This window comes from Platalea leucorodia, assembly GCF_965183815.1.
Source record: "Platalea leucorodia genome assembly, chromosome: 5".
Classification (NCBI taxonomy): domain Eukaryota; kingdom Metazoa; phylum Chordata; class Aves; order Pelecaniformes; family Threskiornithidae; genus Platalea; species Platalea leucorodia.
In genome coordinates, this window is record NC_138827.1 from 4,107,628 (window position 1) to 4,132,684 (window position 25,057).

The 25,057-nt window shown below is 45.2% G+C and overlaps 1 protein-coding gene across 1 annotated transcript; it reads left to right on the forward strand.

Annotated features, from left to right (window-relative positions):
* Positions 1 to 2,051: 2,051 nt before the first annotated feature.
* On the forward strand, positions 2,052 to 24,660 carry EMP2 (epithelial membrane protein 2). The gene is made up of 5 exons (XM_082314727.1): positions 2,052 to 2,190; positions 17,456 to 17,567; positions 19,795 to 19,888; positions 21,225 to 21,371; positions 21,954 to 24,660. The coding sequence occupies exons 2-5, from the start codon at positions 17,490 to 17,492 to the stop codon at positions 22,136 to 22,138; spliced, it is 504 nt and encodes a 167-aa protein (XP_082170853.1). The 5' UTR covers positions 2,052 to 2,190; positions 17,456 to 17,489; the 3' UTR covers positions 22,139 to 24,660.
* Positions 24,661 to 25,057: the final 397 nt, after the last annotated feature.

The window sequence follows — 25,057 nt, forward strand, 5'->3', positions numbered from 1 at the left end:
TCCCTCTACCCAGAAACTTGGACTATATGAGCATATAGAAACCTAAGGTTTTAGTGAACAGCGGGGACGGTTTATGGCACTGGATATTCTTGTGTATGATTCCGAAGTGATTTATGAACACAAGATTTTTTTGACATTTGGTAGCTGTAACAGAGCTAAAGCTAATATCAGAGTGAAAATGACAGCGTAAGAGGGATTACCATGCCTCTGAATGCCGTTTACTCCGGTGGAATTGCTTGTAGTGTTTGGTGGAGTTGGTGGCGCTTAGACCCGAAGCAACTCTTTCAGTGTTTCTATAATTTTGCTTCTTAGCAACACATGATCTTCCTAACAGCTGAACATGGCCACTAATGCTGCACTTCAGAAGGGGTGAAGGTGCAATGAATTAAGGCCATGCTACCAGTTTTTGAGTCGTAACCAACACAAGTGTTTTGCTCAATGTAATAGTTGCTATATGTGTGAAGACTTCAGGGATGGTGTTGCTGGAATTCATTACAGTTCTTATAGAAGAGGTGATCTCTGGGACTGGGAAACACTGCGCATGAACTTGCATGTACAGTCCGAATCCAAAGAGACAGGTTCTCGCTGATTTTTAGGTTAACACCCACAACAACTGTTAAGAGCAACTTGTGCAGACTGTAAGAGAAGGTAAGACACAGAAGAACACAAACATAAAAAAGTCAGCTTGATGTCACAGGGGAATAGCCAGATTTCCTCGCCAACTTTAGGCAGTGGTAGGGGCTAACCCCGCACAGCAGGCGAGACCTTTTGGGCCTCTGAGCAAGCCAAGAGGCTGTACCAACACCAAAACCTGCAAGGCAGCCAACAAGCTGAAGTACAGTCGTCGTTCCGCTTGCGAGTAGGAGTAAATAGCACCACCCAGTTGGCGATGGCCATTATTTTATCCACTTTGTCGTGCATTTTGTGAAAACGAAGGCAAAAATAGACACAGCTTGTTACTGCCGCTTGCTAGCAGCGATGGTGGGTAGCGAACCTCTTCAGGAGGTTCGTGAGGTGCGAGCAGGTACCCCCGGCGCCCACCTGAGCTGCCGGGCGTGGCTTTATAAACCCAGATTTCCTCAGCTCCCCACACACAAGTTTTCCTCCTGGACGAAAACGACGAGACTCCTGCGAGCCACGGAGGCTCCCTCCTAACACGGCACTCGCGGCCGCTCCAGGCAGCCCCGCGCTCGGCCCTCAGCCGCGCCGCCGGGGCCCGCAGCCCTTCCCACCGCCCCCCCGCGGGAGGAGGCCGCCGACCGCCGGCGCCGAGGGGCGGGAGGCGGCGCGGAGAGGCGCGCTGCCGCCCGCGGCGGGCGGGGTTACCCCCTCTCCGCCGGCGCGAAATGGCGCCTGTCCTCCGCCGCCCCCCGCCCGCGCGGCGCAGCGCGACGCCGGCCTCCCGCCCCGGCCTCTCCGGGCCTGCGGTGCCGGGACAGGGTCCCCGCGGGGCGACCCCAGCCGCGGTGGGGACCGGGGCTCCCTTCCCCACAGACGGCTGCTGTGGGGGCTCCGCCCTGCGCCTCTCCCCGGGGAAAGCCCTCGCCCCGCCGCCGGGCAGGCACCGTCCCTCCTGCCCCTTCCCTCGCCCCCGGTGGCAGGCGGCCGGCGGGGCACCCCCCGGGACGGGCGTGCTGAGGCGGGAGGGCCCCCGCCGCCTCGCGCTCCCCGCTGCCGGGCGCCGGGCGGTCACTGCTGACGGGGCCGGCGCCCGGCCCGCTCCCGCCTCAGCCAACGCCGCCGAGACGGAGGGCGGCGGCCGGCCGGGGAGCGGGGCCAGCGCCCGCCCGGGGGCATCCCCTGCGGCCGGGGCTCAGCCCGCCCGGCCCAGGCGCCGCGACCCGGGGGCGCCGCCGGGACAGCGCTCCCGGGACCGGCCCCGGCCGCCGGGGCCGAGCGCCCCCGGGGAGGGCCGGGCGGCGGCGCGCCTGGATGCCCGCCCGCCGCGGAGTGGAAACGGGCGGGGAAAAGTCCCTCCCTCCCCCCTCCCTCCCTCCCCGCACACACACGCCACATCCACGCACTCGCACGCCTCTGCCGTCGCAGGCGGCCGAGGGGCGCTTTTGAAAATTATTTTCTTTCCACACCCAGTTCGCTGCTGACATCATTTCTGCAGGAGGGCGGGCGGGAGGCAGCCGCCGCCGCCGCCGCCGCCGCCAGACGGTCGCCGCTGCCCGCCGGCCCGCGCCCGTGAGTAGCCTCGGCCGGGCGGGGGGCGCGGGGGCGAGCGGGGCCGGGGCCGCCGCGGGGGAAGGGGGTGGCTCCGCCGGCGAGGGGAGGAAGAGACCGACATAAAAAAATAAAGGGGGGGGGGGGGTAAAAAATCAAGGGGTTTGTTTACTACAAAAGGAGTTTCGTTCCGGCCGCCTGCCGGGGCGGGCTGGAGGCCGGCCGGGGCGCGCCGCCGCCGGCCCCGCTGCGCTCCGGGAGCGGGACGGGGCGGGGAGCGGGGCGCACCGAAGTGGCTCACGGGCCGGGCCAAACCGGCAGAGAGTTCGCCGTCTCCACAGGGTAGTCCTTTTTCTTTTTTTTTTTCCTTAATATGTACTCTTAAGTGGAGTTTGCGTACGCTGCAATAACGTTTGATTGTTTTTGGCAGCTGACCCCCCCCTAGTGGAAGGAAAATACACTTATATATATAATTCACTTTAGACTTCGGTTTATGAAGTTTTTGCCAGCGTTGAACATCTTTCCACTTGAGTCAAACTATAGTTTTAATAAGCCAATCTGTCTTTCTCACGGGTGTTTTTTTCTATCTGTAATGTCCAACTTATACCCGGGAGGTTACGTGCCTGACGCCAGACGGGCAGCTTTCGGTAACGTGGGTTGCTTGTAATATCGAGTACTGAATTTTAGAGGTCAGCTCCTTGTTTGGACATCTCTAGGAAGAGTAGCGCACCGCTGTCCTTTCCTCGGCAGACATGCCCAGGGCTTGCGGCTACTCACAGAATGCTGCCACCGAGAAACCTGCAGTTCGGCCTCCCCGTTCAGTTCTTGGCAGAAATACTTGGTGCGGGAAGGTCTTTTTTTTTTTTTTTTTCCCCAACACCTGGGAATAATATGTAAGTGTTCGGTAATTACTACAGTTTAACATCTTAGAAGTGTCTTCTGACTTGATACAGGGCTGTGAAGAAACCCACCGAATAGCTGTAAAGTACATGCTAGATTTTCTTAGAGTTTTCTTTACGAACTTGGGAAGTAAACAGCTATGGTTGGCTAATCTCCATCAAAAAAGTAGCACTTTCTCTGCACTTACTTACTTTCAGACTCTGTACGTACACTTCTGGTATGTTAACTATGTAAAATAAGCCTTCTTGCCTGTCTGAGCAGATGTTTTTTCTGTCAAATAGAATAGTCTGTAATGACTCTTCCACGACGCTCTGATGTTCATTTTGAAGGCTTTGCTGTCCAGGCAGGGCAGGGTAGAAGTCTCTCTTCGGGAAAAGAGCTGTGAGGCTGGGCTGCCAGGTGGCTGCAGAGATGGCTAGGCAGGAGCCCACACAAAGGGTGGGCGAGTGCTGGGCATGAGTTTCAGTGAGGGGGGAAACGTGAATTGCAGTTTACTGGAGAGTCCAGCCCCTTTTTAGTAAGAGAGTGTGTGACAAATTAAATGCCATGCTAAGGAATGCAGCTGGGGTACAGGTACGTAGCACAGCTGGTAAAATCAAAGTGGGAGTGGAAACAAAGGTGTATGGAAAACATGTTCACCAGGAGCCGATGTGAGTTTATTCAGTGTAAGATGCGAGGACTTGACCTTTGCTTCAAAGACATTGAAAGAAAGAACTCTTGCTATCCTCTGCATCCCTTTGTGAACTTGCAGAATAAAGTTGGAGAATAGACTGTTGGGATACCTGGGGGAAGATTCGTCCTCCATGCTGAATAAAGATGTGTACAGATTTTATCGTGTCAGCTGCATGGCTGACATGGATGTTACCAGGTCAGCTGTCTGCTCAGCCAGGAAACCAGGAATTATTCTGCTGATAGCCATCAACATTAACTCGAGGTGAAATGCAGTAATACCATAAAAACTCTTAGGAGGTGATCAGTTTCTTGTTAGTATGCTCATTTGGGAAGGAAAACAGTCTGTTGACATCATTTAAAATAAAAACAACATACCATCAGTAGACAAGACACTACTGGTGTTGTATTCTTTATTTGTGGTCTCTGGAAAGACTTCTATCGTAGAGCACCCAAGCCGCGTTGATTATGCTGTGGATCTGCCAGTGAGGAAAAACAATGTATTCTATTTGCTTACACAGATTTAAAACCTTGTTAATAAAGGAAGTTGTTCAACAGACTGAGCAGGTCAAGACTGAAGGCTGCTGCAACGTCATTCTCTTAGACAAGGGTTCTCTCTCAGTTCTTAGATGCTGTAGTTATTGTTTCTGGCCAACGTTGCTTAAAAGAAATTACCATCTCTCCCTTCATCTTATACCTGCTTTCAGTTAATGCACTCCTCACCCCTTGATTTATTAAGATCTCTCGCTTCACAGTTGCCTTGTATCTTTCTCTTACTTCCATTGTCATGGCTTTTCTTTGGTTGTCTTCTTTGTCTCAGGGTTGTTTCCCATCTTGGGTTTGACATGCCTGCAATGATTAGAAGAAGGTTGTACTGATGAGTCCCCTATGGATATTCAGAGGAGCAAGACCTTCCTCCACCTTTGCTAAGTATATTAGTCTTAGTCTGTCTCCCTTCATAATGCTGTTTCCCTGTCCATTTAAAAATGGGATGGATGGCAGCACAAGGAGACTCTTCCCTTTTCACTTCAGTGGTTTGTGTATATTTTGGCTTTCCACTTCCACTTCATGTTCTATTTGTGTCTTGAGCATCATGTAAGACGTGACACCAGCACATAAATCAGTACAAGAATGTATTTAATTAAAGAGATAAGTGGGTCTCTGGGGACGAGATCTTTTATATTGCTAGCTGGCAGAAGATGTACTTTCCAGGTCCTACTGCCATCTTCCTGTTGGAAGAAGACCCAGCGGAATGAGGCAGTGGGTTATACAGGAACTAATAAGAAAGAGATTTACTCTGAAGTGTACCGAACACCTTATATAAAATCCATGTGATACTTCAGTGCAGCCAAATCTGAAAGTAGAAAGGAATGCACAGCTTTTATTGAAATCAGATCGGTCTCAGAGGGAAAGCAGGGGAAACATAAGCACAGCACTAAGGAATTCCATTCATGGAGCTGTTCAGCGTTTGTTAGGGTTTGTTTGGGTTTTGGATGCTCAAAGCAAACCAGTGATCTTTGCGATGGGGTCTCAGTCTTTGCTATTTTTGTTGAAAGCTTTACTATTTTAGAGAGAAGATAATTTTGTAAAATATATCTCAACATGTCAGGTGATGCTCATGACTTCATTAGGAAGATAAGCATCTTAATTTTTAGAAAATAGATCTTGCTGGGTGGGATTCAAGAGAAAACCTGATGGCCTGAATTCATCCATCAAAGGAATTATTATTTCTTCACTGAATGGGGAAAATGTAATTACGCCTTTTTATTTTGCCTATGAAGTTTCATGGGCAGGTTTAATGATGGTATGTGCATGCCAAGTGAAGCCTCATAATTTGGGTGTGACCTTAAAATACAACCCTCTGGCTGTGTAGAGATGTTCACAGGAGTCTGTAGGTGGGGCAGAAGGTGGACTGACTCAAATACCCCTTAGAGATGGCTATAGGATATATATTTATGGTTTACTTCAGTGATTCTTAAACAGTACGCTGTGTTTGGAATTGCACAGGCTGCAAACGGCCGAGGTGGGCAGTATGAACACTCCCTCAGGTGTTCAGTGCAGGTGTTAAGTGTCCTTAATACATCAAAATTACGGCCTTCGCCCAGGCAGAAGGTCACCTTCCAAAGTCCCCAGATACTCGTGTTGAGATGCGTGTGCTGTTGGTGGTCTCTGCCGTCAGTCTGCAGACTCGTCTGGCCTCTAAGGCTGACAGTTCTCAATCCACGGAAGCAACAAACCAGCCGCTTAATTCCAACGCAGAAACGAACCGAAGTCTAGAGACTGCACGAAGACTCCGAGGTGGAGCTGGAGAGCTGGCCGAACCTGCCCATTTCTCACGTGCCAGCGTGCTTGACGGGGCCTCTTCCTGGCACTGTGGCTGGCAGGAAAAGCGGTGGCTCTGCAGTGACCCAGGCACTGTTCGGGCAGCCCTCCTGGTCGAGGTGGGGCCGTACAGGGTAGAGCAAAGTTGACGCAGGTAGGAGCGGGAGATGACTGGGCTCTGTTTCCAGTGTGTAGAAGAGCCGCGGAACTTGTGTGCCCAACTGTGCAATGAAACAACTGTTAGAAATCCTTCTGCCTGCACTGGTAAAGTTCACATGGCAACCTTTAAGTTTTACTTTAATTGCACCGATTACAAATTAGAATGTAAAAATGACATTCTGAAGGTAGGCTGAGTATTAAATCCAATGGTATGCTACAGTATTGCTGTGAAACAAAATAGTAGTAGTTGTGGAAGAGTTTGCGCTTTTTATTTTATAGCCAACTGCTTTACTGTCAATAGAGATGTATTTTCACACTCTTGGTAGATGATGCGTAAACTCTGAAATAACTAAAACCAAAATTTCTCAATACAGAGCTGGTCAAAACCAAATGAAAACAAGCAGTTTGAAAATTTTACAACAGTGAATGTAACACATTTAATTGCTAGCAATTTCCATAGAGCATCTGCCAAAGTTAAAACAATATCAGCTTTCATTTCTACTGAATTAAACGCATTGCTTTCAATCTGGAAAGACAGACCTTTTCTGCCTTTGTTTGTTGGTTAATTAGGTGGAACAACATAAATCACTCGAGCCGTTCTGTTGTATCTGGAATAATCTCTGGATAAGCAGCAGTCTGTAGTCAGTAGAGCTCAGGGTCTGAGATTTGCTCTCAGGACTATATTAATGTCTAGAGTTAATGCTGCAGGTGTGCTTTTATTTTTTTTGCTTTTCACTGGATCAGACTGAGGACACATTTAATCTGTCAACCTGATGAAAAGGGGACAACCTCGACACCAAAATGTGGCCACGCAGTCGTCGAGCAGGGGTGAGGCCAGCCACACCTCAGGTCAGTTATTTGCTTCAGAAGCAGGTTCCCAGGAGGTTTCTCATAGCTTGAATAGCTAATTGGTACACCCCCTTGTCGTTGTCCCGGCTCCATCAAACGGCTCGCCGGTTCCCCGAGCCAGGGCTGTGCCAGCAGGCTGCAAAGAGCTCTCTGGCTCCTGACCACTGCTCTGGGGCGCTGGGAGGCAGCGGTGGCCCTTAGGTCACCCTCGGAGAAGGGGGACAGGCCTCGCTCACTCTTTGTAGCTTTACCGCCCACCTGAGAAATGAATCCACCCTTGAAGCTGATTGTGCGTCGTCAGTCCCATGATCACCGCTTGTATTACCCCACTGTACGGACCAAGAGTCGGCATTGCTCCCAGCGCTGCCTGAAGTCTCTGAAAGACAGGAGGGACTTCAGCAGAGTGCCAAGGACATGGCTATCATGCATAAGTGTGTTGCAAAACATATGGAGTCCTCAAAGAAGCCGTTGGGGTTGCCTTCACAGGAGTGCAGAACCGGAGGGACCTCTCGGGTCCCCAGGTCTGCTGCCCTGCTAGCACCGTCACTGGGTCGCCTAATCCCTTTTTGTGGAGGCGGGTCTTTTTTTCCCATGCTGTGGTGATTGTAAGGTTGTTCCCAGAACCTGACAGCTCTAAGAGTTATAATTTCCCTCCTATATGTGCTCACACCTGATTTATAGCCCTTTATTTTCATCTTTAGGTTAAACAGTTCTTTGTCCTTCCATGTGTTTGCCTTGACCTGCAAGCAAGTACATCCCCAGTCTGTCTTCAGCTTTGAAAATGAACAAGTCAGAACGAGAAGTTCTTGTCTTGTTCAGCTTAGGAAAACAAGCTTTTAGTACTTTTAGACCAGCTTGATTGTTAAGGCGGTTTTAATGTATACCACAACTTTGTACTGAAGTGGTATCCGGTGCAGAACTTAAAGCAAAGTGGCTGAACAGAGAGGATGCATTGAACGCCTGAGACGATGCGGGCTTTTTTTCAATTTCCAAGCGTACCATTAAGCTCTACCCATACATACTTCAAGCTAAAAACATTTTGTAACATGTTTTGCAGATGCCTCTGTGAAAGCTGAGAGAATACATTTATGTTTTGTAAGAAACCAGAAACTACAGTACACAAGCAAGTTCCTTCTTTTAAACTACTGCTGGGTTTTCTCAGACTGTATGTGCCCTGTGAGAACTGATGTCTTGAACAGATTGCTTCCGTGGGGTATCTTTCATTGAAGCCCAGTCCTTGTTAGCGTTTTTCCAAAGGCGTGTAACTCTCGGCATAAACTGAAGGTGGACCAGCAGACGGTGGAGCGGACAAGCAACAACTATGGTGGGAATTAGAGATGAATTGTAACCATTTTGGGTGTTATTTAGTAATAAGGCAGCCTGCCTTACACCGCTGTGGGTCGTGTTGGGATTTAGAAGCAGACATAGAACAGGCTAAACCCAAGGTTAGGATTATCTAGTGTAAAAGTGCAGTTAAAGTGCTTTAGGGGAAAAGAAGAATATATACAAGATTTACTTCTGAGGAAGATGCTGGTTCGTGCTGCTGGAGGAGGACAAACATTGTCTTGCTGCTGAACTCACAAAAACCTCTAAAGAGCAGTTTTGAAAAGATGAAGGCTTAAAGACTATTATTCAAATATGCCTGTAGTCGAGGGCCTGTCGGTGTAGGTAGCTGGCTTCTGTACCTGCTAAATTGTCTTCTCGGCATAGAGTGGCTGTTACATTGCTCTTCCAGGTTTTGCTGGAGTATTTGAATACATCTGCCTTGAATCCTTGAAGCTTGAGGCTATTTTTTAGGATTTTCAGGCGAGATGTCACAAGGCTCCTTTTCCCTGTAAGCGCCACTTCCCCACCCCCTGACAGGGCATCGTGACCGTGTTTTCCCATAGGTCCTGCCTGTTTTCTTCTGCTCAGTCTGCCCGCAAAGGCTTCACGGCAGTGACTTCCCTCTGCCGCGCACCCAGCAGGGCCGCAGTGCAAGGAGTGGTAGGGCAAGTCTAAACCCAGCCCCAACTTGTTTGCAAATAAGTGACTGACAGAGTTACAGAAGTGGCAGCGATGCTGGCATCCCTAGGTCAAAACTTTATTAAAAGCATTCCTAAGAAATTAGAAACATCAGCTTCTTTGGGTCTCAGTACTCAAAGCTAGCACTTTGCATTTTTGCTGCAATTTTTTTCTTGATTTTGTTTGGAAACGTATGGGATAGCAGGGTTAGGATTTCCTAAACTTTGGAGTTCTGGCTTAATAGCATAGATCTAATGAGGAGGACAGGGTGAGAAGGAACGGAGGAAGTTCGGGCAAGATCTGCCTGCCAGCTGTAAGCACGGGCTGCTCTACTTTTGGTAGCTAGGTAGGGTTTCTGAGGGGGAGCTAAGCTTTGGTGTTTATGAAGTAGATTCAGAAAGAGCTGAAAGGGTGCTTCAGTATCCCTTCACGCATAGGTGATGGGTAGGCCAAGAACATGAGCTTATGCACTGTAAGTTTGCTGTCGTTCGGGCAGTCCCTCACAGTACCGATAGGATGGACAAACACCCAACCGCCATAAGAACAAAAGGCTTTATTGAGCTATAGGTGCACATTTATATTATTATCTCGGTGCACACAAAAAGCGGACCTCAGGGCTTTGGTGGCAAGGCAAGATTTTCTGAAAGAAGCTGGATAAAAACTAGGTCGTACCACCTCTTGCCAGTTTGTCTCCAAGCCCCTGTGTTTCACTATCAAAATACAACAAGCCGACTGCTTTAATTGCGCTGGAGGCTGCTGGGTCTGCAGCCTCAAGCAAGGGCCTGCAGTTTTATTTCTTGAAGACTGTACATTGTTCTTCATGCTTAGCTTCATACCAGGAAAAAATGGGGTGGGAGCCCATCTGCTGCGTAGACTGCTACTCTTCGTTTGCACTTCCCTCCCGGGTTCCCCATCAATATTGTAGAAGTGGAGTCAGAGCCAGCCAGCGCTCCTGGGAGGTTTGCTAGCTGGCTGGAGAGATCACTGGTTGAAAGAGGACATACGGTTTTGGTATTGACGGTTAGCTCTGTAAAAGCTGAGCACGAAGCCAGGTCAGAATATGAATCTACCTGAACATGAAGACTAGGTCGGCTAGGGTCCAGTTCTACAATATATTTGATTCCCCGAAAACAGAGAATATTTGAGCACAAATACAGAGACTCCCGCATCTGTTGGTAGACCTATATTTTTAATTACTGAATTATGCTTATAAACAAGACTTTAATAAAAGAGAAATTTCATTTTCTTTGTCGTTTGTACACCTGCGAGCTCTAACAGTAGCAGCTCACTTCATGCACCAGAGAACTATCAATGCTTCTTTCAGGGATTACTGGCAGCAAAACCTTTGCATGCTGTTTATAAATCGACGTGCAATGTTAGTTTCAAGATTACCACCCCTGTCCTGTGAAATGTTTAAAGGCTGGTTCCTTAAATTAAGGCTCCCAAGTCATCATCTAAAATAGAACTAGATTGCTTTAGTTGTATTTTCTTTTCTTTTCCCATGTGCGTTGATGACACAGGAAAAAATAAGAAAGCAAGGTACAAGGATGGGCGTATCCTTTCCAGACTCCTCCTTGCATGACAGAAGGATTCTTCTGTAGCTGCCATGGAAAGGATCCAGATGTGTCACAGCTGGGGCGTGTGCAGAGCAGCACACGGGGGTGCGCAGCAGCGCTGAGGAGAGCGAGGACGGGCCGCTGCGCTGGGCAAGCCCTGCAGCAACAACAACCGACAGACCGGTGGTCCGATGGAAATTACTCCAAGGATGGATTCGCGTACAGATACCTCGGACTGGGAATAGGGTCAGAGCAACAGTCAGCTTGGGGAGCACTGAAAGGGCAAAGCGTAGAAAGAAAGCGTGAGTTTGGATATTACCTGCCTCGTTTTAAGGAATATCACTCAGTAAATTACATCTTGTCATGTTGGTGTTCCCAATTGTTAAATTAACTCAGGCAGAAGGAATAATGAAATTGGAGCGAGTTGTTTCAACTGGTATAATTATTCCCTTGGTGTTAAATTTCCTGATTTTCTTGTCCTTTATGTTGTTTGATATTTAGGCATTAGAGGATTGTTGAAATCCTCAAAGCTTCTGCTAGTTTGGGAGAAACTGCTGTCTGAACTTACTTCACTTTTGGTTCTAGTTCTGAGAATTACACAAGAAAAGCAGAACCCTTCGTATTTGGTAAAAGAAAAAGAAAAAAGTTAACAGTATCACTCCGTTCCTTATAAACCGGGGAATTTTATGCAAGTTTAGGGACAATGGTGCAGGCGAAACATGAGCCAACTCCTGAGTTCCCTGTCATGAGACACCATGAGATGTGGCACAAGAACACTGAGCAGAACAAAGTGATTATCATGTAAATCTTATGATGCATCACAAGATGACAGGCTTCTAATGCCACCAGTACACGAGCTTTTTCTTCTGACTTCACATATGCAGACTTAATTATAGCACCGAGGGGCAGAAGAATTGCGAATTAAGAAGGCTTGCTTTGATTCGGTTTTACACCCGTGACCTCAGGAAAGTTCAGGTGAATCGAATGCTTACTGGTGGCCCAAAGACCCGCCGTTCTAGTTGCAATGAAAACTCCCAGCGCAGAAGGCTGCAGGTACGGTAACTTGTTCAGCAGGATCCTCTACCCCTTCTTTCGGGTGTGTCTGTTCAGCACACCAAGTGTGGGTGACGAGCAGTCTGCACCCCTCCGGCCTTGGGCTGTGCGGAGCGGGAGCTGTTCTGCACTGTTTTCACCGTGTTTCTAGGAGTCCAAACCAGGATGGTCTGCGTTAAGATTTTCTTCATAGAGGGACTCAGATGAAGATGATACAAAAAACCGACTTGATGTTAGGAAATGAGGGCGGCGGGCAATGTTGTAGGATAAGCTTTAGCCTTCTCAATGCAAATGAGCACGGGATAAACATACTGCGCTATGTACGTGCTTCTCTGGTTGCAAAAATCAAATATGCACAAACATGAGAAACAGCCTGGCAGCAGAACTTAACCGCATGGGAAGAAATGAAAGCATGGGTTGCAGAGAGGACATCTGGACTGGAAAGTAGGGATAAACCTTCTGCTGACAACTGCCAAAGACAGAGTTTTCCTTTTTGCTTGCTTGCTGTACTAAACAGCAGAAAAGAAATCAAATAGGCATATGTCTTTGTACTGCTGGACATGAAAGATGAACGTTGTCTTAAAGACAAACTGAGGCTTTTTTTGCGGGGGGGTGTGGAGTTTGACCTAGGGAGGCAATCCCGTTTTGTAACTGTTTGCTTACTACAGGACAGAAGTGTCGGGAACCCTGGACCAGCTACTTTTTTTTTTTACGGTGCAGTTCTGTGATTGCCGTAGTGGTTTATCTTGCGAAGGGTACTTGCCTCTGCATGTCTGGGAGGTTATAGCAGAGGCCCTTCTTTGCCACCTCTTGTAAAGCGCAGCGGGCTCTCATAACGAAAGTGCAAATTACTGCTTCCAACAGTCTGTATCACTGAAAAGATTAAAGATAGCGTGACTGCTGCATTTATCCTCCCTGTGTGAAATAAGGTAGCACTGGAGTATTACCCAGAGACAGTTCTTCTGCACTAATTGAAAAAATCTTTGTTGTTAATATAACTGGCCTTCTGTTCTCAATGTGTTTTGTGTAAGTGTCCTGCAACTTAACAGCATTTGTGGGAAACCCTGTTACCACAGCAAATCGGGATGTGTTCAGGAGGATTCTCGTAACTTATTCTTTCTGGATTCAGCGGCAGCCTGCGCTTCCAACTCAGCTCTACCTGCACAGCTTACGACGTGCTTTGTGAAGTGGTGTTAAATGGCGAGGCTTGCAATTGAAGGGTTCACGTTGACATCCAACGGCATTCTTACCATAACCCCGAAATCTGTTTCTAATGTCAAGTGATGAGCTAAGTGAAATTCTGTGTTCTCTTTTGTCAGAGCTTTGCTGGAGGTCAGTAGAGGGGGGCTCCTGAAATAGCTACAGACCGGGAGGAGAGCAGAGCTGGCAGGGGCTCCGGAGGTCTCCAGTCCAGACTCCTGCTCCAAGCAGGAGTTAGTTCAGGATGCTCTGGGCCTTGTTTCAGTCCAGTTACGAAGATGTCCAAGAATGGAGATCCCACAGCCTCTTGGGCCCTGTTCCAGTGCTTAATCCTGCTCATTGAACATAATGAATACATTTTTCACAATTGGAATATTCCTTGTTGTAACTTGTGACTCTTGCCTCTAGTCTTTAACTCATGTACTTCTGAGAAGAGTGGCTCCATCACCACTTTTAAAAGACAACTATAGTGTGTCCAAAAAGCTTTTTTTTTTTTTTCTTGTGTGTGTGTATGTGTGTGTGTGTAAAAACTGTTAAAAGCATTCAGACCGCTTTGGGGAATGATGAACAATATCTGCTGCATCCTCCCAGCCTTCGTCCGTGCCTAAAGGCAGTGTACTTAAAAATCATAAACACCCTGACTTGAGAGCGTAGTGCATGTTACTTCAAATGACAGAAAGTAAAAAATGACTCTGCCCAGGAAGCTTTTTTTGATCAATACAAATATTCTTACCTATAATCAAGAGATTAAAACAGAAGAGTTGAGCAATGGTTCATTTAAGAGCAAGACTCCTGTAAGAGCAAGAAACCTTTTCAGCGCAGCGGGCATTAGCACTGATAATAGGGCAGTGCTTCCAGAGCTGCAAAACAGCAACGGAAAAAAATACTACAGAATCCCCTATCACATCGCACACTGATACCAAAGTTTTACTTGAAGAGTCCTATCATTTCTATGCATCTTCTTAATAGAGTTGTTTGCAGATTCTTGTTCAGTGCAATAGTACAAAGGACTAGAGTCCCAAACTTAGGTGGTTTAGAAATGCATTTTCTGTTCTTATTAACAACCCCTTTTAAGCAATGTTTTCTTGTGGCTGCATACATTAAATGTAAGAGATGATAGGATTTGAATCTAACCCAAATTGCGATGGTTCTGTTGAGCAGAATTAGTTCAGCCAGGTTAAACAGTAGTGCTAGCTTATTTGTTCTTGCGAGCGCCCTCCATTTTGAAAGAGCGAGGCAAAAGCTGCTGCCAGGCGGCGTGCTGTTGCCTTGGCAAGCTCTGGCAGGGGTTTCAGCTGCTGCCTAAAGGACGGGGAACAACGGTGAACCTGAAGAGAGCCCTTGAGAAACAGTTAATGTTGAATAAGAAACAACGAGGACTACAGCTAGTATGCAGAGTAGGGTGTTACCAAAGTGTTTGGTTAGTAATACATTATTAAAGTAAGAATTCTGCATGTTAACGCAAACAGCGTTGTCAGAAATTCTCCAGGTGAAAACCTAACTGTGTCCTTCCCCTGCTCGCAGAGAGGAAGGGAGCTGCCTGCGGCTAGGAGAGGTACCCAGGCTGTCCTCGGGATCGGGGGAGGAAGAGCTTTTGCCGAGGGAGCGGAAGGATCGTGAGTCTCCAAAATAAACGTTCAAATTCCAGCATGGTCGGGAGTGGAGGAGGGCTGGTTGCTAATAGTCCCCCCCAGAGATGAAGGCCAGAATGTCTGCCTTGAGAGGGAGGCAGGTACTGTAGGAGCTTCTGCGTCGTTGCTGGCTGCATCTTAGCAGAAGGGAGCTGCGCTTTGCTCCCTGCGTACAGGTTACGTACGGTTCGGCTGGCAGACCCTCCTCCCCTCGCTGCTCCTGCGCCGGCCGTGATGAACCAGGGAGGCTCCTTAGTCTCCGTGGGAAGAGAAAGTTGCTGGGAGTGATTGAAGTCCCCAGATCTTTCTCTGCGCTTGTGGGATCCCTGCTCAGGCGTGACAGATCGGGTAACGAGTTCTTGCTGCCTTTTCCTGGTATTAATTACTTGGAATTGGTCTGGCTCCTTCCTTTCCCCCAGCGTATTTAATTCCCGTATCTGCGTCGAGTTGCTGTAGCACTGTGTGCGCAGCAGTTGTAGCAGGTCGTGAAAGGGGCCCTTGCCAGCAAGTCAGGAAGAAGTACCTAAAAATGGCTGTTACGAAGGTTCTTCAGAACAGAAACATCAGATTATTGTTACTGTCCTTTATTTTTTTGTGAAAACAAAAGGGAAGGCTCTTTCATTTAATCTTGGCTTTATTTGGGTAAAACATAAAATGTCTTCTCCTCATCACCCATACATGTTTATCCTTCCTGTTTGAAACACTTCTGTTTATGGCTGAAAGCAGTAAAACAAAAAACATTCACTTGATTGAAGATTAAGTGGATTTTTCTGTGCTGGCAAGTCTTGATTCTGCAAGGTTGGTTTTAATTAGGTTACATTGTTCTGCCTCTCTTACTTTATGATGCTTCATGTAATAAGATGAAATTGTATTGTTATTTAAATAATACTGAGTACAATTTGATTCTCTCTCCTTATATGGCAGCTGACGGGTGCATTATTGGCTGCTCGGATACCATCCGTGCAACAAAGGAAAGTCAGAAAAAACCCAACCACAAGACGAGAGAGTGCTGTGTGAAGACTGGTACAGTTCACAATGAAAATATTTTGATGTGGCATTGTACAAACCCACAAAATATCTTCTTTTCCTTCTTCCTTCCTTTCATTGAAGAAAGGCTCGATAGAGAGCCGTGACTGACATTTCTAGAAGCAGGACTAGATTCAGAAGATCTTGAGTCATGCAGCAGAATCGGCTCTTTGGAGGAAATTACCACTTCTGTTCTTTGTTGTGGCTGAGAAGGCAAAGTTTAGCAGTGAGAAAACGGGAAGGAACAAAAACTGCAGTAGCTGCTTTCCGTGTTTTAAGATTTGACTTAGCTTTCCCATCCAGTCACTCCAATTAGATAAGGATATAAGGCTATCGATCAATTTTCATTTTCTCAAAAGCACTTTAATACTGTGTGGCTTTGTGTTTGTTACAGCGCTGTACTGCAGTGAAACGCTATACTGCGGTGGAGAGGTAAAGGATTAGTCTGGAACTTCTAGCCTCTATTCAGCATGTTCATATGCTGTCTGTCGTCTTTTTGTTAAAGTTTTGCCGAGTAGTTGTATTCTGGCCTGATGAGAATGCCAGCGGAGCTGCTTTAAAAATGCTGTCAAAGTAGTCCTTTTATTTGGTTAAATTCTCCATGTGGTTTGTGATTCCAGTGAATGGCAGGAGGGGAGGGAGGGTCAGACGTGAAAAAAATCATGGAAGTCTTAAAAATCATAACTGCCTTTTCTTCTGGATGTTTGCTGTGTTACGTGAGTGGGATCATTTGATGTAAGAGAATGTGTCCAAAGCAAAGGAATAGGAGAAACATGCGCTCATGTACTGATGAGAGATAACCTGCAGGTAGTGCTGCAGAACGGCGCACATTAAATGCAAAGAAAATATCCGCAAGACTGCAGATTCCTTATAGAATATAGCATATATTAATTGCCAAGCATTTTTACACAAGAAGAAGAAAAAGACAACAGACATACCAAGCAATTGTACATTTCTGTGTAGTAGGAACAGTAGTTTTCCCTAACCTATTTGTTATGTGCCCACAGATTTCCCGGAGATTCCAGTTCAAATAAAGTTTGTAGTTCCTTTGTACGTAAGATTTTTTTTTTTTTTCATTTGAGATGTGAAATGGCAATAAATGGGTTAGATAAGGTATGAAGAGAACAGGTAGACTATAGAGGGTATTAAGTGACTGGACATAACATAACTAACTGGATTATTACCTGACTAATGGGTTTATTCAACCCTACCAGTCAGAGCAATATGTTGGAGAAAAAGGTAGCCTTAAGTCATTCATCAATGGACAAAACTTGTAAGTGTATGAACAAAGGACAACCTACATGAAACGTAAGGTACAACCTAGCTGTTCCTAAATCCAGGAGGTAGTTCCCGATGCACTTAATTTTGCTCTACAGGCATCCTTTTGAAATCTGCATTCCTTCCTACTTTGAAAGCATGGTTGAAACAAGACCTTACCAAAGCCAGTGGAAATTCTAGCATCACTGCAAATGAGGCTGTAATTTGAAAAGTACTTCTCTAAAAGTCAGCACGAAGGGTGTTTTATATCCTTGCTGGAGAAGCACGCAGAAAGAAACTTCTCTGCGTGTTTACGCGCCGCAGCCGGCCCACTGGCAGGTTGCAAAACGCACCTCTTGGCTCCATTTCAAGTCGTGATTCATGTTAGCGCCAGCGATGCTAATTACGTATCACATACAACAAACAGAAAGCTGTTAGGCTGATGTACAGTCTGATTACGTGAAATCGTTCCTCGCCGGAGAAAGAACGCGCGCTGTGGACTCAAACTGCAGACGACGTTCCTGACTCCGAGCGGCACCTCGCTCTGAAATACCCTCGCGCGGACCGCGACTACTCACAGCCACAGCGAAACAGCGTAATGACAGGTGGATCGGTTAACAGCTTTTAACGACCGCTCATATATGCTCTTATTTTGAACAGATTTATCTCAGACTAAAGCCTCCCCAGATCAAGGATGTTGATTCTTCTGGCTTTCATTATTGTGTTTCACATAACCTCAGCAGCACTGCTGTTCATCTCAACTATTGACAATGTAAGTGTCATTTCTGCTCTTTTTCTCTCCAACACACAGGTCTTGCTTTGCTGCCTAAAAACGAAGTTGTTCTTCGCTAGTTGTCTCCAGCTTGCTTATTGAAAGCGTGTAACTTTGTTAGGCACGCTGGTCTGCTTACACCTTTTTGTAACCAAAGTGCCTTGGATACGCGTGTTGCTGGTAGGCCTGGGTAGGACTATACAAGTACACGCCATGCGTTTGGATGGCGTCAGGTTATAAGCCCCCGTTACACCGCTAATCCTCTCCCCCGTGAGATACTCGGCCAGGGAGTATCTTTACCAATAGTACTGTGCTGTAGGGTGGAGCTATGGCACTTGGTTCAGCTGGGTATGAGGGAAAAGGCGGGAAAAATTCTGTCGTCCTTTTGTGGCAAGTACGTGAAGTCAAATAGCTCGTGATTAGTGCGTGGGGATAATTACAGTCAAGGTTTGCTTTGCCTCAGAAGCTGTTGTCCAAGATGCCCAGTGAAATCATGAAAGAGACACCATGAATTTATCTGTCTCCATTCAGTTAAGCGGTTTCAGCACAAAGTTTCAGAATAATTTGTGTTGCATTCTTGTCGAATTTCCTTTTTATTTTTGTGACCAGAAAGAATTTACCTTCCAGTATTTCCATCACAGCTCTTAATTGAATTTTCCTCTTTCCAGAACAGCCCCCTATCCTGATTGCTACTCTGAACTGCACGCTGGACTCTTTCTTTCTCTAATAGGTTTGGTGTATCTACAGGCTTTTAGGATTAAAAAAATTCTCTGCTGAAAATACTTTACTGTACTCGGTGAAGTTGGTTTGAATCCCATAGTCTTTTCCAAGACCGTGCTCCAAGTGAAATGATGTGCTACCCACAACGTTTTATTGCAAAATTGTACAAACTCAGACGTTATCTTTCAGTTAGCTGGCTGGTTTGTTCCGTTGAGGTAGGTCATTGATTGAGCACTAAAGCAGGTTGTCTTACCCTGCTCCTTGGACTATTTAGAAAGCTAGGACAGCGGACAAAGCAACTTATTCTTAGTTCAGATCTGCTACATACAAATCAAATTATTATAGAAATAAAACCCCATGCACTCTGCTTTGTGTCATTAGCTACTCTTACACAATTACGAACTTAAACTATGTAACCACCTTCTATGAGATTTTATCATCTTCAGAGGCTTTTTATAGTCATGAAGATAGATAACTGTGAAAGGATTATGTAGTGCTCAGAGCTGAAAAATAATATATTGAACTTGGACTGCAAAATCCAAATGAATGGCGTCCTGGGAAGGTAATGCTTGTTCTTAAAACACAGTTACTATTACACATATGCCTACTGTCATAATATATCATAGTTTTTATTGCAGTATTGTTTGCAGAGCTGCACAGTAAGCTGTGAGGTTTCTGGAATGTCTATTTAAGCAGCAGATGCTACCAGGAGTCATATTTAAAAATCGTATTTTTCCAGCTCTAGTCACAACAAAGGCCTGGGTAGCTATCGGAACGGGAATGGGCTTCCTGAGGAAATGCCACTTGTGTGGAGTGCTCGCAGCATTTCCCAGGCTACCGTAAAAATCCCAAGCTACCGTAAAAATTCAGTCCCTGTAGTACTGTTTTGCATTAAATGTTAAAACATCAAACCAGAAATACCACAGGAGGATCTTCGTTTGTTGCTAGCCTCTTCCAGTCAGCTGCCATAGTGCATGTACTGCGTTTGCACGCTGACAGCACAGCTACATCAAGTTGTCATTAATTCAATGTCAGGAAGCAGATGATGTATAAAGGGCTTCTGTTTCATAGATGTATACCCTGCTACTTCCTGCAAATCAAAAAATGCTGTGCCTTTAAAGAAGGGTTGTGCATCCTGAACAGGGTCTGGATGAACAGAGCAGATCTTCTCTAGGTACCGAAGGAGCGAGCGGTCACTGGCTATCCATCCAAAACTTCTGCCCAAACAGTGGAAAATCCCTTCTGCTTTGGGATGTTTACGATTGCCATCTCTGCTCTTTTCTGCTTTACACAGGTCTAAAATGAAAATGACGTGTGAATAATGATACACCCTCGAGTCCAAAATGCCATTAGATCTCAAATGTAGTTTGAACGGTTAATTATCAAAACCGAACAGGAGTTTGTTCCAGCTGATGTCCCTGATCAGAAGACACTCGGACAACTAAGCAGTTTTGTGGTTTTAGTTTATTTTTTTTCCCTGTAAGAGCCCTTTACTTTTATTTTGCAGGCCTGGTGGGTAGGAGATAATTTTTCTACAGATGTCTGGAGAATGTGTTCCACGAATACCAGCACCTGTATGGCTCTGACTGACCAATTCAGAGGTGAGTGCCCCTCCGTCCCCATGGCTCAGTTCCCTTAGCAGGAGATCTGGTGAAATTGCTACCAAATTTGCAAGAATATATTTGTTCAAAAAGCTGCATGCTCTAACTACTCAGGTCTTCCAAAAACTTTAATAGTGGCTTTTCATTTTGGGAAAGCAAACTGTTCCAACAGTTTCTGTAAGAGGAAAAGAGAGGGAACTGCCAGGTGGGGTTGAAAGCCCAGTGCAAGAGAGTAAACACAAACAACTAACGACGAGTGCTAAAGAGTTCTTAAAAAATTAGATCAGGTAAAAAGAGTGAAGTCATCCGAAAGTGAGGCTGAAGTGATAGAATTTGCCTCAGAATTGAACTTTAACTTCCAAAGAAGAACCTAAAAATACTGGCTGCGTACAGGGATGGGGGAAAAAAGGGGAAGGTCAGAACGCAAGCTGAAGTTTTAGCAAAGAGGACTTAATATACAGCACAGCCTCACGTCCTGCTTTACAAAAAATAAAATTTCTCAAATGTTACATTTACTTTATACTTTCGGTCTGTGTGTGTATTAAAGAGGCAGATGATTTGAAGAGCCACGCATCCATAAAGTAACTTTGCTTGCCAAGCACCAGGTTGGTTTAGAGCCGATCTGTGCTGCGGTGAGGTGATCCATTGCGCGCAGGCATAGCTGAGCTAACGCGGACTTAATGAGTTTGCATTTGATGTCTGTGTTACTACGCATTCATTGAAATGAGGTACCCGAACTAGCTAGGTTATGACTAGCTGAGGTATGTCTGCTCTTCACGGACCTACTAACAGTGTAGCTATGCTAGAGGCGAGGTGCTGTAGCTTAGCTTGGCCGTATTCTTGCAGCAAGGTTACACACAGCAGCTACACGTAGTTACAAATGGATTGGTCGCTTTAGCTCCTCGTTACAGGGAAGTCATTGACAGGATGGAAGACCTGAACCGAAGGAATCTTTTGTGCCGAGTGCGGATATGCTGCCTGGTCACCTCTCGGGACAGAGCCGTCCCGGGCTGGCGAGAGGCTGGCTCTGCACTCGTAAGCCGTTTGGGACACCTGGCAGGGTCACCGCGTTTTAGTACGTAGCAAAGGATGTGGTGTGGGAGAAATGGTCTCTACAGTATTTTTATTCAGTTTTACGACAAGCTTTTAGAAGTCCTTAAACCACAGGCTGCATTAATACCAGGGCAGCAGAGAAGAGCCGCCCTAGGCCGTGCCTGCACAACTGGCGCGCTCTGTCTGCCGAGCTCCTGCTTGCAGAAGATAGCTCTGCCCCTCTGCTCCCTGCAGGCAAAGAGAGAAACTGTGTTTTTAATCAAGGCTGCTTTTGTTTTTGCAGAATATCAATCAATTCAGGCTGTTCAGGCCACCATGATCCTATCTACTATTTTCTGTTGTGTGGCATTTCTGGTTTTCATTCTTCAACTCTTCCGTCTAAAGCAAGGAGAAAGATTTGTGTTAACCTCTATTATCCAGCTCCTGTCATGTGAGTGATTTTTCAACACTTGTGACTTTAATGATGTTTACATGAAAGTAGGAAAGGGAAGGGGAAAAAGGTTTCAAAAAGCATGAGCTGCATGAGAACTTTGTAGGGCTCTTGAGGTCACAGCTTATCCTTCATACTGGTTTGAGCAGTGAACTGCTCATTCTGTGCTCTTTAGGCACTTAAAACGTGGATGACATCACTGCTCAGAATAAAGTCATTTAAACTTCGAAGGGAAAGAATCTGAGATTCTGAAGTGCTTGAACAAATGAAATAACTCTGTGATTGTTACAGGCAGGTACTTCCTTAATGCTCTGTTGGTCTTCAAAAGTATCCAGATGTTTAGAATCCCTTTGTGTTCATTGCAAATGACATCAACGCCCAACGGCACTTCAAATTTAATCCATGCCAAAGAAAGTGAAAACGTGTCCTGAAGTGCTCCCGGTTGAGGTTGAGGATGGAAAAGGAGCGTCTGCAAAAAAAGGGCATTGGAGGAAGCAGCTGCCAGAAGACGAGTGAATAGTTGTTATGCCTATTGAGAATACTTCAAGATGCTAAACTTTTGCTATTTTCTTCCTCCTCCAGGTCTGTGTGTTATGATTGCAGCTTCCATTTATACAGACAGGCACGAAGAACTGCACAAGAGCATTGAATATAGCGTTGACGTTTCTAAAGGCCAATATGGCTATTCCTTCGTCCTAGCCTGGATTGCATTTGCCTTTACCCTGATCAGTGGTGTTATGTACCTAGTATTAAGGAAGCGTAAATAAATGTCAGCAGCTAGTTATTTCTGTCACTACAGTACAAAACCAAATTCCAGTAACCATTTTGTATATAATCATTTACACGGTTTTGTAGTAAAGCTATTGTTTCTCTAAAAACGTACTGTGTTCTTGATATGAAACAGAATAAAAAAGGGCAGGTTTAAGGGAATGCCTGGCACCTACAGGTCAGGGGTCTGAGCAGGACAGAGCCAAGTTGTTTCTTTTACATATTTCATCATCATAAATGGTTTTCCCTGTACTAGACATTAACAGTTTGTTCCTGGCCTCTAGTAGATTACAAATAAAGCCCGTGCAAATTAACTTGTAAGCAATACGCTAACTATCTTCCTGGACCAGATGTATCCCTTTGGGATGGGATAAATATAGGGGGGAGTAAAAATTGAGGCCCAGATCACAGTGAAAAAGCAAACAATTATGAAAGCCCAAAGCTGCACGCAGCGCGTCTGTTCTGGCAGAGGCCTAGTGTTCTGCTATTTATAATGTGCAGTAAGTGTCATCAAGCTTTTATTAAAACCACTTGCTTTGCAGAAGTAAACAACTCCTTTTTGTCCTCCAGCAAACGATTCTCTTGATTCTCTTTCACATTTAATTTAAGCATACAGAGCCCTTGGCAGGAGAATTTACCAGCAAATTCACGGCACAACTTGGGACCGGCATAGTCTGAGCAGCAAGGAGAACCCCACTCCAGTCCTGTATCCCTTTATTTTTGCATTGTGCGTAGTCTTTCTGGAAGGAAGAAAAGGGAAAAAAAAAAAGCATTACCTTGCCTACATCTGCAAAATTCGAAGCAAATTAGTGATCAAGCAATGCCAAATTTAGGTTTTACAGCCAAACTGATCGTGTTTATTACAGCAGCCTTCTATTATATAGTGATTTCATGGCTAATGTATCATTTACAAAAGCATTCCCCGAGTCTGCCCATTAGGAAATTGGCCTTTAAAAAACTCACTCTAAATTCCTTTGTGGATGTTACTTGAACTAAACACTCCTACTAAATAAATCAGAGCGCAATTACTATGCTTATGAATTCCAGGATAGTTTTTCAAGATAAAATGACGTGGCGATTTTTATTCCTCAGTAATTTTGTGAGATGAATCTGTACTGTAATACCAGGCTTAACTGCTCAGCAGTGTAATACTGGCTTTGGCTGATGGTGATTTTGGAGCTGGGAGATCAGTGTGGAGAATAAATGAAGTGGCTTTTTCTGGTTAGTCACAGCTTTGATGCTTAAATATAGATTTGACTTAGTAAAAGCACTAACCATGTATTTATTTCAGTATATTCACTACAGCTGGCCCAAAACACAGGCGATAAAAAAGTAAATAGGTTTTGAATGAGGTTTTAAACTTCATGTAGAACAAATTCGTTGTTACAAAGTAGTGTAGCTCTACTAAGGTGGATACTTACTGCATTGTACATCAGCTGATGGTCTGACCCATTCCCTCAGCTGATTCATCCTTGATTTCTCACAAAGTTCAGGCGCGTAAGTGCATCGGAACTGTCTCCAACGTGAGTAATAGGTCGTATAGTTCCAGCTCCGTTCTTTGAACATCCTAAAATGCTTTGGCATGTACTGTTTGTCTTTTGGGAGCAAAGCAAGCCCAACAAGACTCTTAAGAAATTAGACGAGTAAGCAGGACAACACATGTAAAGTAATAATAGTAAAAACCCCCAAACCAGTCTGAGCAAACGCATTCTCACCAGTCTAGCGTGGTGCTAGGATTTTGTCAGGTTTTTTTTCTCGTAGTGGGAATGCTCTGAGTTTCAAGAGTTATTACCCTACTTTTTAAAAAAGTGTTTCTACAGTTTGCTGAATACATTTCAGATTCAAAACCTGGATTTTGCTAGCAAGCAGAAGTTGTCTTAAATAAGCAGATGCAGGTTTAAGGTTGAAAGTAGATAGACTATTAGCTAGGCATTTTGCTACTTTTATTCAAACATGAAATAGTAAGGGAAATTCTTAAGCAAATATGGATTAAAACTATGCTATATCTAGAAGACAGTCCTGTAAAATTGTAAGTTAAGCTGTTATGCCACTGACTTGAAGAGATGCTTCTTCAGTTTCTTGCCTTGATAATGCTCGGGTCAGTTCTAGAGCAAATACGTAAAAAATAAAGATGTATATATACATGAACACACAGCTTAATTCCACAGTAGAAGATCTGTCCATTTAATTAAAAGTGAAAAGCACGCACACCACAGTGTACAAACAAACAGCAGCGTACGCGTGATGCCACACAGAACAGATGGGAATGTTCTGCACACCAAGAAAACCAATGCCAAAACAGTTTGAACTAGAGTTTTAACAGGACAAACATATTTTAGGATATTCTTTCTACCTGATATGCCTTTAAAATATACCATTTTCTATGCTCTATATATTCTGAAACTGTACATGAAAATAAAGTTAAAACAAATTCTTGTACTGTAATAGCAAGCTCAATACCTTTAGCAATCTGACCTTGTCTTTAAGCTTGGGATATATTTACACAATGTTGGATGAGAAATAGTTGAGTATGTGTGTGAACAGGTAAAATTAAATTCTTCCTGCCTGTACTAGAACCACAAGCTGGTTATTTTTGTCCTTTGTTGAAGACCTTGCAGGGTAAGCAGAGAAAATATCAGTGTATCGAACATTTAAGTGTATGGTGTCACAAGAATAGCTACTGAGTAGTGCAGGATCCACAGGTGCTCTGATGAGTAGTTTATGTATAAGTTGGTTTTTTTTTTCATCATTTGCAGAAAAAGCTGTGTATTTAAGATTAGGTTGAGTGCCTTGACCATGTGAGAAAATAATGTTAGAAACAGGCTAGTGACCAATTTTATTGTATTTTTTGTTTCTTTCATATGTGCGATAATCCTCTCTGAAGTAATAAGATAAGTAATAAGTAATAAGAAAGTGAA

What these genes read in the sequence shown, in the direction of transcription:
- EMP2 (XM_082314727.1), top strand. Translation starts at nt 17,490, where the DNA reads ATGTTGATTCTTCTGGCTTTCATTATTGTGTTTCACATAACCTCAGCA. An exon ending in TCATCTCAACTATTGACAAT is followed by an intron (nt 17,568 to 19,794) that starts GTAAGTGTCATT and finishes TTTATTTTGCAG; the next exon opens with GCCTGGTGGGTAGGAGATAA. An exon ending in TCTGACTGACCAATTCAGAG is followed by an intron (nt 19,889 to 21,224) that starts GTGAGTGCCCCT and finishes TTGTTTTTGCAG; the next exon opens with AATATCAATCAATTCAGGCT.